An 18,854-nucleotide genomic window follows, 5' to 3' on the forward strand; every position below is an offset into this window, starting at 1 on the left:
TTCTCTCCCCACATGACCGACTCCAGGTCACCCCTCTCCAATACAATCGCCAACAAAATAAATTACCAAACTATCGATTTTTTATTCTTTTTTTCTTTTGAATTTCTCAATTTTACAATAAATTAAATTGAAATTAAGGAGTTTCAAAAGTACTTTTCGGACAGAAAAACTGTCCTAACTCAATTTGGCTTAAACTTCAGAACAGATTTTTCGTTTAATTACCAATTAAAAGGCACTTTACGTTATCTCAACAATACACCACGCTTTTTGAAAGCTGATTCGTAAGGGAAAATACACACATATGCAAAGGCATACAAACAATTGCTAGCATTCCCGATACAATCGCTGTTGTTGTTTTATTTTCTGCACAAATGTTACGTTTAGGCTATGTTATTGTGCGTGACAATTTTAACAAAACAAACGACCTTGTGCTGTGTTGGCCAAATACCAAAGTACATCGGGAGTATGATGTATTACATTGTCTGTTCAGGCATATCTATGTATAAATGTATGCACGAATGCGTAAATAAATATTATGTACACTTTAACATAGTTTATGCTATACAACTAAATATACATATGTTTCGTACTTAATCATCCATTCGGTTTCGGTGTCGGGTACGGGCAGAGTTTTCCAATACCATTTTTTGGCCTCGGAAACTTGCATAGGTTTAAATAGTTTGCAAAATGCGAAATAAAGGCAGAATACTGCAAAAAATTAGCATAACTACGCTTACTAAACTGTCAAGTGGTAGAAATGTTAATGCAAACAAATGAATATAAAAATATATATAATTATATGTATGTATGTATGTAAAGCAATGCTAATGTTCAATTATCTAAAGCTACTTTATTAGTCTGTTTCCATATGAGGTGGATAATTAAGAAATTCAGCATATTCCAAATTAAAACCCCACTAAGAAGGGGACGAATGTCATCTTTCTCGTCGGATAATCATTTTTCCGCTTACGCGATTTTGGCCGAGTTTAACAAAGCGCGCCAGTCGTTTTTTTCTCGTGCTAACCGGTGCCAGTAGGACACACCAAGTGAAGCCAAGTCCTTCTTCACCTGATCTTTCTAACGCAGAGGAGGCCTTCCTCTTCCTCTGCTACCACCAGCTGGTACCGCATCCAATACTTTCAGAGCCATTCGGACAACATTACCCAGCCAGCGTAGCCGCTGGATCTTAATTCGCTGCGCTATGTCTATGTCGTCGTAAAGCTCATAAAGCTCATCGTTCCATCGCCCGCGATATTCGACGCTGTCAACGTGCAAAGGTCCAAAAGTCTTACGCAGAATCTTTCTCTCGAACATTCCAAGCGTCGCTTCATCGGATGTTGTCATCGTCCAAGCTTCTGCGCCATATGTTAGACGGGCATGATGAGAGCCTTGTAGAGTGTTAGTTTTGTTCGTCGAGAGAGGACTTTACTGCTCAGTTGCCTACTTAGTCCAAAGTAGCACTTGTTGGCAAGAGAGATTCTACGTTGGATTTCAAGGCTGACATTGTAATCGGTGTTAATGCTGGTTCCTAAATACACGAAATCTTTTACAACCTCAAAATTATAACTGTCAACAGTGACGTGGGTTCCGATACGCGAGTGCGCCGACTGTTTGTTTGAAGACAGGAGGTACTTCGCTTTGCCTCTTAATCCACTTTGGAGAAGGCAGAACTAACAGCACGGTTGTTAAGGCCGATGATGTCAATATCATTGGCATATGCCAACAATTGTACGCTCTTATAAGAAATTGTGCCTGAGCGATTAAGTTTTGCGGCTCGTACGATCCTCTCCAACATCAGATTAAAGAAATCACACGACAGCGAGTCACCCTGTCTGAAACCTCGTTTGGTATCAAACGGCTCGGAGAGGTCCTTCCCAATTCTGACGGCCCTGCTGGTGTTGAGCAACGTCATCTTGCAAAGCCGTATTAGTTTTGCGGGGATACCAAATTCAGACATCGCGGCATACAGTAAACTCCTTTTCGTACTGTCGAATGCAGCTTTGAAATCGACGAAAAGATGGTGTGTGTCGACTCTCCTTTCATGGGTCTTTTCCAAGATTTAGCGTATTGTGAATATTTGGTCGATGGTAGACTTTGCAGGTCTAAAGCCACTCTGATAAGGTGCAATCAGTTGGTTGACGGAGGGCTTCAGCCTTTCACACAATACGCTCGCTAGAACCTTATAGGCGATATTTATAAGACTAATCCCGCGGTAATTGGCACAAATTGCAGGATCGCCCTTCTTATGGATTGGGCAGAGCACACTTAAAACCAATCGGCAAGCATGTAGTGTAGCTGATGCAATTTGGAATGTTTTTCGAAACCACAATGCATATAATTTTATATATCACGTCTCCAGCAACACTGGTAACACTACCCATTGTGGTCTTTGTGAGATCTATTCAGATCAGCCAGATGTACCGAACCTAACCTATGTATTTGAAGATGTCTCGTTTAGGACTATTATTTCCCAAAGTTAAAAAAAAAAATTAAACGCTAAATGCATATTGATTACTTTTTGATGGGCACATAATTTAAATGTAAAGAAACTATATTTGGAATTTGAAAGATTCTTTAGCAAAATTGGTTTTAATTATAATACGTATGTAGGTCTAGGTTAAGGCCGAAATATACACGAGTATGATAATAATAATTTTTTTTATATAAAATACAATTGTCACGTTAAATGTTTCTCCATTTGTCATTTGCCCACGCTAACGCTAGTTTGTCGATGATAGGTATAAACTCTCCGTCACTGTCCATGGTGCCCGCTATTGATAGTTTGAAACCTCTAACTAGATGCACTTTTCTCAATTAAAGACTGAACTTCCATGTAATTTGTTGTCTGTCTCTATGGAGATCGTATTAGGTCAATAAATGTTTGCATAAAATTATCGGCGAGAAAATTGAGGTACCGGAATTCGTTTCGGTTAAAATAATGTCATAAGATGGTAATACAATTTTATTAAAAAGTAAAAAACAAAATTATATATTATGTGGTGGGTATACAAATACAATGATAGCTATTGAAAAAATTAACCAAATTCAAAAGGCATATTTTATGTATGCCGTGAATGTTCTTCTAAAAATCACACACAGACCAGCACAACTGTTTGCACTTATGTATGTGTATAACGTGCGTGTCATTTTTGGCGCGCGACATTTTTCTGGCCGCATTGCGTTGTTTTATCACGCTGCTCGCTTAACGCTGGCGGAAATGTCGCTACGATCTAGATTGAGATTTAGTTTTAACGATTTTAAAGCGTCTAATGTAAGCACACATTTGTACTTTCAGCATATAAATGCCTGCCTTACGTGTGTATTAGGCTGGAGCGATATTATATGGATTTTTTTTCAGCTTTGTTTTGTAATGGCATAGCAATGAAAATTCGCCATTATAAGTATTGTCTTCTTAGGATAATATTTTGAGGTGCCTCCAGCCTAATTAAATTTGGAAAGCATTTGTGAAAATCAATATGCTTCAAAATCTGGCACAACTTAAGTTGCAATTAGTGGTGCCGTACCATAGCCATAACCGTAACCACAGTTCTGATCATACATATGTTCTGATCATACATATCAGCATCATTGTAAACGATTATAGCTACCGCACCGTAACCGTATGAATTATTGAATTTTGGGTTTGCCCTGCTGCGAAATAATTTACATTTGGTTTGATATTTGCGATCAAAATTTGAATATTAGAAATGAATGACTTAGTGGATATTAGAAATGAATGACTTAGTGCAATGAATTGTCTTATAGGAAAGCTATCCGTGTTTTTATAAGGCAATGCTAATGCTGTCATTAGTTCTACTTCAATATCAGCTGTTTATAGTTACGGCATGACTAATCGACAAATGCTGTAATGTTGCGGCTATGGTTCTGGTTACGGCTATGTCGTTATGTATACAGTACCACTAATTGCAGCTTTATCATTCACAATGCCGGTTTTTATACAGGGAAACTGTTGTTGCTTAAATTTTGCGAACTGTTTTGGTGTTGTCCGTGTCTCCGTTGCTTGCAATTGCTTTAATTTTTAGTCCACAGCCACCAATATTGATAAGAATGAAAACTCAAAGCGAGTTACCCGAGCAGGAGCAACTCAGTGTCCCCTCTCTTTTCCTCGTCTCCCCCTCTTCGACAAGTTACGAGTTGCTTAAACAAAAGTTGTCATTGTCTAAAGTCAAAAGTCATTTCATGTTCATCATAACTCGCAGCAGAATCATCTGAAACAGAAAAATTAAAATACATTTGTCAAAGGAGATGCTTCTGGTAGTATCGCTGAGAAGATTTTTTCCAATTTTTCGTAGCACTTGAAAGTCAAAAACCGATTTTCGCAAATTTTTTGTTGTAAGATTAATAACACTGCGCTGCTTGTCTTGTCATACATTAAAAAAGTGTAATGTATAACTACTTTTCAGATTACTATGTTTTCTGTGACATTGTAGATCTGGTCAAGTAGAACACAAAAATATGTGTAAAATTTTCCATATATCCCCAAAATTTGTATACAGTAGGTTCTGTTTTTATGCGGCTTTTTTTTATGCGGTTTTGAAATAGTGCGGTTTTTTTTTAAATTACAAAATGCATGTCGACCTATCGGGAATTGTACATATAAACAAGATTCTAAACCAGCTAAGCAAAAACTCATCACAGATTACATCAGAAATGCTAACCCTACAAGTATGGAACCGCCTGCATCACCATCCAGATCAGACGTGTACATTTCCTAAAGTGACGAAAGTGATTTTACGCCAAATCCTAAACGAACGCGCAACATGTGGGTATTGTCTGATTCTACAATATTTCTGACTTAAATTTATTTTTCGATTCTGACGTTTCTTAAATAAAGATATAATTTTCAAAAATACAATATTTTGTTTATGCGATTTTATTTAATTATTTCAGATTCATGCAGGCTATGGAACGTATCTATAGTTATAATATGGGACTAATGCCCTTTTTTATGCGATTTTATTACATTATTTCAGATTTATGCGGTTTTAGCATTTGAAACGTATCTATAGTTTTACTATAGAACTAGTAGCTTTTTTTATGCTGTTTTTTTTTATGCTGTTTCTTGCGGAACGTATCTACCGCATAAAAACAGAACCTACTGTATATTGTTAAAAATCCAAATTATAACTTCGCTTTTTTTTCGACCCTTTTAGTATTTCGACGCTATTATTAAGAGGAAGATTTAAGATTTCGCATCATACTCACATATCTAGGGGTTTCTTCAGTAAGAAGGAAATTATTAATAAATAGTATTCAAAGTTGGAAAAAATGTAATAAGGGCAAAATGTTTGAAAACGGTTTGAAATTCATCCAAACACTACAAATATATGTACATAAATTCGGGATGTACAAATAAAAAGGTTGAGTTGGCCCGTTGTTTTTTTTAATGAAATGTGGGCGGTGTCACCTTTTAACATACGATGAGGCAAATAATATTGTTCATCCTTTTTTCGGGGTTAGAAAGACAGCTTTCTGCAAGTCTGCCAAAATCGATTTAAATAAACCAAATCTCACTCCACCCTAGTATGTAGTATGTGCATATGTATGTAAGTATGCTCTACTTGTGTTACATACAAATGTTTGACTTGTGCTTACGCGCACGCTCGCCTTACCCTTTTAAGCGGTTAACTGCTGTTACTCTAGCAAATGAATTAATAACTAAATTTACTAAATACAAAAAAAGAGCAAAAACGAACAAAAAATAAATAAAAGGAATATGTAATTGCACAATATTTGGTAGAGCCAAAAAGTTTTGGAAACGCCCGACTGCGGCTGCTGTTCTCATTTGGCTTTGGTCTGCGTATCTCAATGTACAATCAGCCGCCGTGGCCATTTGCCATTCACTTTTGTCGCACTTTTATTTGTTTCGACGCAGTGGCAGTTTTGTTCTGCGGCCGAATGGTATTTGTCGTTTAGTGTTCAGTCCCCTGTGCTCTGGTGTGACCAAATTGCCACATTATTAAAAATGCATCAATTAGACATGGATTGTATAACCTGTTCGCGAAATGAATTAAAAGGTGTACCCAACTCCTCACGTTATGGTGTGGGCCATTGCGTTTATACCTATGCTTGGGTGTACGCAATTTTCTAAGTCACTCTCTGCTGAAGTTGGCTTCGTTTTCAATAGGTGCCTTTTTTGCGCAAATGCAGAATCCCTAATTTAACGGTTTTCCTATGATTGTAAATGTATGTACACAACAGCAAAATATAAATAATTCAACCTTAAATCGGAATTTTATTTGTATTTTTTAATTGCTTCAAATGACCAATTAATTTTTGTTACGAGTACTATTTTTATACCAATGTCATTTAATTTCAATTTAATTATGTAAAAATTGCACTGTCATTTATTTTATTCAATTAATTGGATTTATTCATATTTTCTTCTTCTACGAAATCCATGCCAGCCAGATGAAACTGAGCGTGGCTCTTTCGGTGCCTTTAAGAGGAGTGCGTTGCCATTATTTCTCATAGGTATAATAGTCCACTTCCTACGTATTTCACAACCAAATCGGGACTAGTTAAGCATTGCATAACTTTTTTGAACAACGTCTGTAATCAGCTAATGGTACACTAAGTTTCAGTTTCAAGTCCTCTAAACGTCCCTTACAACGAGTGCACCGATGAGTTAGCCGAAAATAGTAACATCTTCAGCAATGAGGCCAAAGGTGTACGTTGTCCGGTTGCAGATCGCCGATCTTACTGAACATTAGAATATTAGAACTCACACCAGATTTCTCGGTATACCAATGATTACTTCTAAAGCTATGACTGGAAATGAATAGAAGACAGCTGAATATTCTCTGTGTTAATGTCCGTCCTTATTGGGGAAACAGAAGACAACAATGGGCATTTGTTCAATCATAACCTCTACTACTTATACATTGTCAGGTTTATTAGCTGCGCTCGTTGGTTTTAACGTCGTTATTTCAGGGACTAATTGGCCTGTTTCGTCCGTTGTGGCAACGAATTTGACTGACAAAAAAATAGATTATGTGTCTTTGAGTCGAAGGCGCCACATACATAGCGTACGTCATCGTCGCCAACCCAACTTAACCCAATCCACTACCTTAGCCCACTACAGACCTGAAGCATTATATGATAAAAAAAGCTTTTTCTGCCAAGAAAAGGCTTCTTATATAATCCATCTACTGTTCGGAGTAAACGTGGGTCGCTTTGCAAGATCTGAAGCAGATTTTTATAGTGCGAGTATTTTTCTTCTTCTTCAAAATGTTTCAACGCCTTCTACTGCCTCCATCAAATACATTTAAAATACACTCCCTATGATCAGGAAGTACCGGGAATGTTTACATAAAACAAAATAGAGCTAAATTTCAGGCAAATTTATTTTATCTATTTCAAAATATGACCCGTCTGAAGCAACACACATGTGCCAACGTTTAACCCAGTTCTCCATGCACCCCTGGTAGGCCGACGAATGGATGGCCTTCAGCTCCTTCGTCGCATTCTCTTTGACCTCCTCTATCGACTGAAATTTCCTTCCATGAAGTGGTAACTTCAACTTGAGAAACAAAAAGAAGTCACATGGGGTCATATCAGGTGATTACGGTGCTTGCACGATGGTATTTAGTTGGTGTTTGGTCAGATAATCCAGCATAATTTGGGCTCGGTGCGATGGCGCGTTATCATCATGTAAGTATTCAGCTTTCGTATCAGTTTTCGCGTCAGAGTTTCCAATCTTTAATGAGTCTAGGGTTACCTTTCTGTTCGTGTAACTGACTTGATTAGTTTTGTCGCCATTAATTTCTATATTCCATTTTTTGAACCAGTCCAGTGTTTTGTTGAGGTCGTTTTGTAAATTTGTTTGCTCTATTTTTGGTTCTCTATAAGATGCCATTAGTGCAGTGTCATCTGCAAACGTCGCAATCATGCTATTTGCTAAAGACGGTTCCGGTAAATCTGCGGTGTGGATAAGATACAGAGTGGGTCTTAATACAGTGCCTTGGGGAATTCTAATTCCAGTTGTCATTATATAATATTTAATATAAAACTTTCTATCTTGGATGTAACTTTTTAGCATTAGAAAGTAGTCATATGGCAACCAAGATTGGAGTTTGTGCAGTAATCCAGGGAGCCATACTTTGTCCAAGGCTTTAGCTATGTCGAGATATACAGCCACGCATACTTGTTAATTGTTGAAGTCTTTATTAATTTTGTGAGTGACGCTGTGCACTTGTTGGATTGTCGAATGTTTTCGCCTAAATCCGAACTGATGTTGGGGAATTAAATGTATTTTTGTTATAATGGGCTCTATGCGATCAAATAGTAGCTTCTCAAATATTTTTGATATTGCCGGTCGGTACGACGATGCAAACGTGGCGTCTTTATTGGGCTTTGGGATCGCAATGATTTCGGCAATTTTCGATGTCTTTGGGAAGTATTTGAGTTTTATAGCACCGTTGAAAACGTTCCTAAGAGAAATTATTGCACTGTCAGGCATATGCTTTACAATTTTCCCCGAGATGAGGATTTGTTATTTTTTAAAGTCGAAATTAATTGTTTAATCTCTCTTAGTGAGGTTTTTTTTGATGATTTGCTCGTTGTATGCGTCAAATCGAAGTCGGTATTATTTTCATTTTGAAATATTATATATTTTTAAAATGTTGAGCTAAAATAGTCGCTTTTTCTGATGATGTTCGTGCCCATTGTCCATTTGTGGTTCTTATTGGTGGGAAGTGTATTGTAACTCCGACCGTCTTTTTTGTCGCCTTCCACAATGAATAGTTTGTAGATTTTGTTGCGTCAATATTTTTAAGGTAATTGTTTAGTTTTTTGTCTTTTTCATGTTTCAATAGTTCTTTAAATTCTTTATTTAATGTGTTAAGTTGTTTTTTGTCATCCGGAATGTGCGTCAGGAATGTTATATTTTGTAGTTTGAGGTTGAAGAGTTGGTGTGGATCGGCTTAGTGACATAATAGTCGTGTCATAAAAAAACGACATTGCAGTAGTTTTTAATGGGATTTTCCTGTTCCTGTTCAGGCTTTGTTCCATTATTTCCATAAAAGCCTCCCAGTCTGTTCGATGGTTATAGGGTATCCGACGAAGTGTTAGTTGTAGGCATTTTTGAATTGTCAGGATTATTGGTGAATGGTGAGACGAAAGTTCAAAACAGGATTTAATTGTCAGCATTTTTAAATTTATAGATTTTGTTATGAAGAAGTCCAGCAAATCGGCTACCTTGCTAACACAAGTTGGCCATTAAGTGGGTTCCCCTGTGCACATTTTAATTCTCTGATGGCGTCAAGTAGAGCTTTTCCTTTAGTATTGGTCAGTCTTGAGCCCCATGTCATGTTCTTTGCGTTGAAATCACCTTCGGCTATGAATTTGTTTCCAAGTGTCTTTAGGTAGTCAACATAATGCTTTATTTTGTTATTAAATTTTGGTGGACAGTATGCAGCTTAAATAGTCAATATGCCATGAGTGGCATTAATTTGAATTGTCGTTGCTTGTAGATGGTCCATTTTGAGTTCCTCCATTTCGTTGCATATAATATTTTGTCTTAATATAATAGCTGTGCGTGTATATGTTGGCTTAGTCCGTTTGCATTCCATAAGGCTATTCTCAAGTTATTTTCTTTGATCATCCATTTTGGTGGCGAGAAGTGTTATGATGTTCAGCATGTTCGACATTTGATTGATTAGCTGACTTATCATTGTTTTCAATTCTTGTATATCATCGTTTTGAGGCATAGTATTTATTTTATTTGTTACTTTGTTATTTGTTGTCTGTGTTACTACTTGTGCATAAGTCCCCGAGATTTTTCTCGTGGGTTCGCTTGTGTTGTTTTGATGCTTTGGGCTTGTCTGTGGAGCAGGCATTTCGTTTTTCCGCAGAGCTGGGAAACGTTGCACTCTTAAAGATTTGTAGACCATGCCGCCTTTGTAGTTTGCGGTGTGCTTCTCTTTACATAGGGCACATTTAATGTTATCCTCATTTATATTAAGAGTACAATTCGCAGTTTTGTGCGGGCCTGAACATTTAACGCAGACTGGACTTCTAGTGCAATATTTTTTTGTATGCCCATATTTATGGCAATTGATGCACTGAGGCAAAGTCCTCTTCTGATGCGTAGGTTCAAATTTTATTTTACAGTGCAGTAAGCTCGCCAAGTTATATATATATTTGTTATTCTCTCTCTATTAAGTTTAAGCTCCACAGAGAAGATAGAAAGAGGTTGTTTTGTACCATTTTTAAAAATATTGTGTATGTTAGTAATGTTAGTGTTACCAACTTTACACTGCTTGTATCTGCAAAACAGCTCATGACATCAACGTCAAAATTTTTCTAATGACAGTTCAATATATTATTTATAAGCCATCAAAAGCATTTGCGTCTCAGTTTTGTTGAATTTTTTTTTTCTGTGATGAAATTCAAACGTAATTGCATAATATTTGGCTCGAACTGGTAGCATTGCAAAACGCTATGGAGGTGGACCAAAAAACACCGCAACAACGCCAGAAATAGTTCGGAAAGTGAAAGCTCGACTTGAACGAATCCACGTCGAAGTGGAAGAAAAATGGCCAAGGAACTGAAAATATCGCAAGACAGCATTCGACGCATATTGAAAAATGAGCCCAAGGTCAAGGCTTACAAGTTCCAAAAAGCACACGATCTTTCACCCCAGAAAAAAAAAAGCTCAGTGCGAAAGAGCAAAGGAGTTGTTGCGCTTACACGTACGTGGCGAATTTCCTAACTTTGTGTTTTCTGATGAAAAAAATTTCCCAATTGAGCAGTTCATTAACACTCAAAACGATCGTGTTTACTTGACCGAACGCTTATACGAGAATTTTAGCCTACGTATGGCCACTCGATGCAATTTCCCATCGCGAGTAATGGTTTAGGCCGCAGTGACCGCTGATGGACGCTCTCCAATCGTTTGTATCGAGCCTGGTGTCAAAGTGAATGCGACGTATTATCGGGAAAATGTTTTAGAAGCTGCTTTAGAGCTGTGGACACGCAAGCATTTCGGTCGTAGACTATAGACGTTCCAACAGGACTCGGCACCGTCTCATAAAGCTCGTGTGCACCAAGAATGGTTAAAAAATCATGTTCCACACTTCATTTCGTCCACACAATGGCTTTTGAATTCGCCGGACGCACATCCGATGGACTATTCCATCTGGTCCATTTTGGAGAGCAAGGAGAGGTCTAAAAAATATGCCAGCATGGATGCGCTGAAAAAATCGATTATACGAGAATGGGCCAAATACCTCAAGATCACATTCGTGCAGCATGCAACTCATTTTTTGACCGTTTGAAGGCTATAGTCAAGGCAAAAGGTGGTCATATCGAGCTAAAGTGAATATACAGGGTGAACGATATGAAGTGTTACCTATTCAAAACACCATAACTTTTTTGTGTGAAATTAATTTTTATTGATTTCAAAGACGAAATTGTTCAAAAATGATTACAATCCGCCCGATATGACCACCTTTTGCCTTGACTATAGCCTTCAAACGGTCAAAAAATGAGTTGCATGCTGCACGAATGTGATCTAATTTCACACAAAAAATCTATGGTGTTTTGAATATCATTCATCGTTCACCCTGTATATAAAAAATACACAATCGTAAAGCAAAGCTTAACGAGTCAGTTGGCACTTTTGATGTTTATAGTCACTATCCCAGATCGAGTGTGCACTAGTTATTAATTTCAGATATTATTTCGCATAGCGTTTAAACACGTCCGTTCACACTTACATAACATACAATGAACATCGGTTTAATTAATTAAATTTAATATTTTAATATTCATTTATTGTATTCTTATCGAAACATGTCAACAGTATTTTGCCGTTTGTCAATACGAGACAATTTGATTGGATGCCGGCGTCTAACATTTAGATATATTATTCTTATACATACCCATACAAATGACTTACAGTTCAAACATAATTTCCATCTAAAACGCAGTGCAAACAGTTGACAATTCCCTCAAACCTAAAACCGGCAAACCTAGGGTTCGTCTTTGGTGGAAACGTATTATAAGCAAAAAAGCATCGATTTCTCCAAAATTGAGTTGTGTTTTAGCTTTATGTGAGTGACTTAAACGTGCGGTATGCTAATGAAAACGCAACGCACGCAGCTAAATATCGTAAGTGCGGACATAAAGTACTAAAGCGAAAAGTGCCAAAAAATTATATTTGCACAAAAATACAGAGTATTTAGCAATTCTTAAGTAGATTCCTCCTTCGCACTATTTAACACAGTTTCTACGACATCGAATGGGGTTTGCATTCTTTTAAGTACTTAATTTTATTATATATATTTGTTTTAAATTTTCGCACTTAAAATTCCGTCAAGCATGTACCTTATGTACAAAACGTACCAAACATTTCGCATTTAAACGAATTGCGTTTGAGATATTAGCAAAAATAAGAAAAAAAAATTGTTGGTTGGTACATCTAGTGGCTCCTCGATACGTGTATTTGCAAGTAAATAGTCGATACGTTTTTCACGAAGCAGATAGTTTTTTTTACTCGAATGCCTTTTTCGAGTTTGTTCCTTGATATCGATATTTTTTTGCAATATTTGGTTATATATATATAATACATATACCGAAGTGGTTATATACATATATAGATATATATATATACTGAAGTGGTTACTATCGTTTCGGTCCGGAGCAAAGGGCCGTAACAAGTTTTTTCCAGGCTGTTTTGTCATTTGTATAAGTTTTGATCTCGTTCCTACTTAGCTGGAATTTCTCCATTTCGATATCCAGCTGCCTTTTCCAACATTCGGTTGGAAAACTTTTAGTTTTGTACGGCGGGAATAACACGTGAGTTTCACATTAATGACAAAAACAGTTTACATTTCTCAACGACTTGTAGATAATAAAGTGCTGTTGTTGTTGTAGCAGTATACTTAACCCTATCAATGTAGTGCAAATTACCGGTCGTCTTCGTCTAGCTCATCTAACGGTAGGCCCAGGGAACTTGATGTTTCAACAGGTTGGGTCCAGAGGGAGAGGAGTGTTAATTGAGTGGGTTTGATGGGACATGTGAAAAGGTGGTTAGTGGTTTAGTATGTCGGGGTCAATTCTGGATAGGTAGGAGTTTAACCTGCTACAGCATCCAGAACGTAATTGAGCGAAGGTTACGCGGGTCTCTCTGGGTTACTAGAGCTCTTATCTGCTGTAGGTGGGGGTTGGACTCCGTTTACGCTATTCGGGGGTCGGGAGCTTAAGAAGGTGGTAAGTGTTATTCCCATGACAGCCGGTTCTACGTTATCGGAATGACTCGGGTTTTTCCCGACCAAGGGCTGCCGCCCCAGTAAACTAGCCCTGTCTAGTGCACCGTACCTTAATGAAAAAGTGCTCGTTGCATTTGGTGTGAATTCGGAGAGCTTGAGTTTGGTCAACATTTATCCGCAGTCCAACTTCCTCTCTGTTCATTGTAAAAGATTTTTCTCGGCAGCAGTAAATATAATTGCACAGAAACGATACCTCAGTTACCTCAGTTAGTGAGAAAGATTTTTTTTGTTAATATGTTATGCTTATTAAAATATTTATTCTCGTATGCTTCCCTTTGTAAAATTCAAATAAATATGAACAAATTAATGTCCGTTCAATAATAAAAATTAAAAAAAGTCTGATTTTTATTTATAATTTTAATTTTGTACTCAATACTCTAATAAACGCGTTAGTGTTTACCCATATTTGTTGATCGAGTACTCTGTTACGATACCAGAAATAAGTAAAAGTGTCGTTACGAAGGTAGTATCGAATGATCACTGGGTACATCTTCATATCGTACAATCACATGGCAACGAGATTATTGTATTTGAGCGCCCGTTCCTCCATGCCGGGTTTCTATAATTTGTTTTGTTTTAAGTCCGTGTAAGCCATAACTCGAAATCTACCGGACCAGTTTGTGAAATTTTGCACAGCACTTCTTCACATAACTCCCTAGATATGCTTGAGAGCATTTTTTCATTAATTAATAACTATAAACTAACAAATTAGCCGATGTTTTCAGTGAAAATCAGTGAATAAACTGGCAACATCTTTATCGCAAAAAAAAAATCTTAAAAGCGTCATAGCACCTGACATTGTTGTCTCGCTCGAATCGGTCCGTGCATAGTCCGGTGTGGATTTTTCCTGTTCCAACGACTCATGTTACCGCTTCGCTGAAACCCTGTTAAGACAATAAAGTAAAATTCGCAAAAACATCTGAAAGCGTTTTAAAAAACGGCCTGTAAAAAGTGTTTTTAAAATCGTAGAAATTGTTGGAAGATGGCTGTTGATTACCAAACAGATTATTTTGACGGAAATAAAATAAATATTAGGGAATAACTGAAAAGTTTTCATTTCATTGACAAATTCCGTGTACTTTTTGTGCTTGTGTTCATTATTCTTGTTTCTTGTGGTATTTCTGGTTCAACTTCAATATGTAGCTCGCCAAGGAGCTTTCCAATTTCTTTTAGTTTTGTACGGCCACTCAATTCATACGAAATTAGTGTATGATAAACCAAAATAATTGATTTAAATGCTAGAATTGAACTCACGAAATCGTAGCGATTGAATGAAATCTGTCTATAGGCATTCCATATATTTTTTTTGTTTTTGTCAATTTCTAGCATTCACTGATTATAAGCATGTGTGTAAATGTAGTTGTTAATGAAAAATTCCACCAACAACAATGCGAAAACTCTCTAGGTTTGCTTGCATTGAATTGCAATTATTGATATGCGTTGGCGCTTTCGCGGTTGGTTCCAATAATAATTAGATTCCATTTATCACGTCACCGTTGCTGGGGCCACCATTGCAGAGGCCTTTGGAGTGGTTTGCTTACCAACCACGTGCACTGTGAGCCCAATGTTTTACCTATGCAATGAAATTTGCTTACACCCACACAACACTTGCATACATATTTATGCGCTTACGTTGTGGTCTTACCCGATTTACGTGCACAGCATTTACTAGCGTTTTTTCAAAATGTACCTATGCATGTGGCTAGTCATTGGTAGTTGGTTTTCGTGTTTAGCTTCTTGAATTAACGCCACCCGCCCTTCATGTGCAGAGTGTCGCCGAAAATGAAGAGGTCATATATTCGCTTATATTGCTAAGCACTAAAAAGATAAAAAATAAAATAAAACCAAAAAATTTAAAAACAATAAAATCACTGAGAGTGAATTTCAATACGGTCCGCAACACCTCAAGTAAATCGTAGTACCATTGTTGGAAGGGGGTGGTGTATGTATTAAAGTGTGCTTCGACTGTAGCGTAAAAATTCAAATTTTTGAAAACTCGTCTTCTCTTCTTTAAGTCGTCGCGATAGTTTCAGTGAGCGACAATTTGAATTTTAGGGTATAAAAAGCTGCACGATTGTGGAAAAAGTATGTCAGTTTTATTTTAATCAACCGACAGTGAGAATCTAATCTGCTTAAGCACACAATGAGTCCATTTGTTGTAAGTATTTAGCGATTCACCGATAATTGCATCCTGCGGAATCAAATACTTGGATTACGCGGTTTACAGCTGCAAAGACCGGACGCCGAAAAGCGACTTGAGTTGAGTTCGTGTGATAAGAGAGAATTTGGTATATTTTTTTAGTAATCCGATAATTACTAAAGCCATCTTCACCACCAACTCAACAACAGTGCGCTTCAGTGCGCGTTGAGCATACAATCCATTATAGAAATTTGTCTTCTTCCACTTTTCAGATTATCGCTGTTCTGTCCACTTTGGCACTCTCAGCCAACGCTGGTCTTCTTGGCGCACCTGCACCACTTGCATACGCCGCGACACCAGCTGCCTACGCTAGCGGTCCAGTTTATGCTCGTTATGCCGCTGCCCCAGCTCCTTTAGTTGCCGCCGCTCCAGTTCCACTCGCCGCTGCTGCACCCATTGTGAAACCAGTTGTTGCCAGGACTTATGCTGCCGCTCCAGCACCACTCCTTTCTTTTAGATCTGTAGCTGCCCCAGTTGCTGCTCCTCTTGCCGCACCTGCACCAATTGTTGCCGCTAGAGCTTTGGCCGCCCCAGTTGCTGTTGCTGCCGACATTGTGGACCCACACCCCCAATATACCTATGCTTACAATGTACAGGATGCTTTGACCGGTGACTCGAAAACTCAAGAGGAGACTCGTGATGGTGATGTCGTTCGTGGCTCATACTCGCTCATCGAACCCGATGGTTCTCGTCGTATTGTCAACTACTATGCTGACCCCATCAACGGTTTCAACGCTGTCGTCCAAAAGGATGTGCCAGTGGCCGCAGTTGCTCCCGTCGTTGCTGCCAAAGCTGTTGCAGCCCCCGTTGTGGCCGCTCCAGCACCAGTCGTAGCCAATTCCTTAGCCGCTCCAATTGTTGTCTAAACTAAGGGAATCAAACCGGATTGTTAACCATTGACCTATTGATTACCAACACACCGACACACTCTTGTCCAAATGTCAGCTAATTATTGAGTTTCTTGCATTGCCGAAAGTCTTGGGTACGCTGTGCGTTCCAAATATGGGTGAGACAAGGCGATTCAACAGGGGACATCCATTTGTAAATAAACTAGAAAAACTCATTGTCTTGTTGAAACTTTCATCTATAATAAAAAAAATTCAAAAACAAATACAATAGTTTGACCTTTATATTGTTATTAAAAAAACAACTTCAATAAGAGTATTACAAAATTTGGCAGGTTTGGCCAATTTTTTCTTCAGATCAAAACCGGATATGTATATACATCGTGTGCTCTTACATACCTAACTTATACAGCGGTCTGCTCATTATAACTAAGAACCCTGCCAAATTGATATCCAAGCTAAAAATCACGGCCTTTTTCAAGTTGGCCAAGCGAATACCTTAAGAGCACAAAAGAAGTCTGATCCAAAAATAAACTCACGAGCTCTCAAATATTTTAGTATACTAGGTTGTCCCCTAAAACTTTTCCATATCTGTAAAGCATGCGCGAGCATCAGTCACAAGCTCACCCTTCTTGAATATTCTCAATACCGTAAAATTTGTTTTAGAGAAAGTTCTTAAAATATTTCCCGTTGGCCAACAGTTAAAGCTTTTCGAACAGTCGACTTTTTACGATAACGCTGCCGTACCTGTGGCAGTACCCTTAGCTGTGGCTTGGATTAGCTACGATTTATTATGAATGATGCCTTTCAATAGATTATTGTTAACCGATAATGAGTTCCTTGAGCGTATATGCAGCTAAAACCTCGATAATGCCTTTTATATGTATTGCTACCCAACAATGATACAATACAGGGTACGCCGATAAGTGTCAGTCGGATAGGAATTTCATCCTTTTTTCTAAACGCGGTATCAAATCAAACGTGATTTTATCATCTACTTTTTTTTTATGGGGATATTTAAAAGACAAAGTGTATCTTAATAAACCAGAGACTATTAGACAGCTGAAGCAAAATATTCGAGACGAAATACTGAGCCTTCAACCAAAAATATTATGTGGTGTAATGAAAAACACGTTAAAAAGAGCCAATCTTTGTATCGAGAAAAATGGTAGACATTTGTCTAATGTTATATTTCATACATAATTTCCATAAAATATATTCAATGTATAAAAACAATTAACCAAAGGAATGATTATTGCAAAAGTTACATTAGTAGATCTTATTTGGCCCACCCTGTATAACTATGATTGACGACTATATTTTTTAGTTTCCTATAGTATGTAAAACCGACTGCTTATTACATTTGTATGTTTTAATAAAATGTCTCATATCTTTCACTTTCAGTAATTTGGGTGAGGAATATTGGATGTTGTCAAATCATGAGAATGTTGCACGCATGCGCCTCAAACTCGAACCGCAATTGTATCCGAATAAACACGAGAATGCGGCGAATTTGCGTGATAATGCCACAAATGCCTATGATCCAAGGTAAGGATAATGCCTAAGACACACTTTTTGTGTAATTATTTAAATATCTATAATTAATTCGAAAAAATGCTCTTCAGAGAAATCTCGGAATTCGATTCGACAATTAAAAATGCCGTTGTACGTGATTTCTTAGCGGATGATGAGAATCTCCAACTTGAAGAAGAGCTGCGTCAATCGATTGAGGCTCAATCGCAGCAGGATGTGCCACTAGAGAAATCAGTTATTTCGCAGGATTGTGAACTCATTACGTTGATGACAAAAGTTAAAGGTAAAATCGAGGTGAATCAAACGCTCTTTACCTTTATCGACTTGAGTCCGCCGTCGGAGGATGGCTCCAAGCATGATTTTCGGTAAGTAATACAAAGAAATTTGCAGACATATACAGATGTGGACGTAAAAATGCGGGCAGCTAATAAGCTTGCAGTTGAAGTATTAAAGGGCCCAAAGATAAAAAATGCCGCGGGTAGCCTACTATTTTACCATACATACAAACATATTAATAAAATTATCGGAAATCGTAAGATCGAAAATGGAAAAATAGAAATATATATGTACTGAACGTGAATAAAAGAAAAATAGGGCTTGGCAAGTCCGTTTTCGGATATTTCTTAAAAAATTATGAGACGATCAAGTGGAGGATTGACTCGGGATGCACCAGAAAGGCTATAACTGTCTGCACCGTATCTATAGAAGACTGCGACTAATTCTCGTAGTCGTTCGACGCAGACTTTACGACGCTTATCGGATGCTACTCTAACAAAGTAAATCTGCCCAAAACGATTTTATTGAGCCAAACAGGGCCAAATTTAACCTTTTTGCTTGCGATGATACCCGTACGTAAAGCGAATCGACGAGGGCCGAATGGACTGAAGGTGTTCTTCCCGTGGTGATTTATTAAGGGTAACTGACAATAACATATGTATGTAACAGTAAACGCCATTGACTCATAAAGGCAGAGTTTTTTTT

General features: G+C 37.7%; 2 protein-coding genes across 3 annotated transcripts in view; both read left to right on the forward strand.

Moving 5' to 3' along the window:
- LOC129242312 (neurobeachin-like protein 1) overlaps positions 1-18,854 on the forward strand; it is a 167,631-nt gene that overhangs the window by 92,935 nt on the left and 55,842 nt on the right. For both annotated transcript variants that reach the window (XM_054878888.1, XM_054878889.1), the window contains 2 exons: positions 17,745-17,888; positions 17,966-18,238. In XM_054878888.1, the coding sequence (XP_054734863.1) occupies positions 17,745-17,888; positions 17,966-18,238 (417 nt within the window). The remainder of the gene's footprint in view (positions 1-17,744; positions 17,889-17,965; positions 18,239-18,854) is intronic.
- On the forward strand, positions 15,380-16,611 carry LOC129242314 (cuticle protein 21). Its single transcript, XM_054878893.1, has 2 exons — positions 15,380-15,453; positions 15,708-16,611. The coding sequence occupies exons 1-2, from the start codon at positions 15,439-15,441 to the stop codon at positions 16,359-16,361; spliced, it is 669 nt and encodes a 222-aa protein (XP_054734868.1). The 5' UTR covers positions 15,380-15,438; the 3' UTR covers positions 16,362-16,611.

Source organism: Anastrepha obliqua, chromosome 3 (assembly GCF_027943255.1).
Source record: "Anastrepha obliqua isolate idAnaObli1 chromosome 3, idAnaObli1_1.0, whole genome shotgun sequence".
NCBI classification, from domain to species: Eukaryota; Metazoa; Arthropoda; class Insecta; order Diptera; family Tephritidae; genus Anastrepha; species Anastrepha obliqua.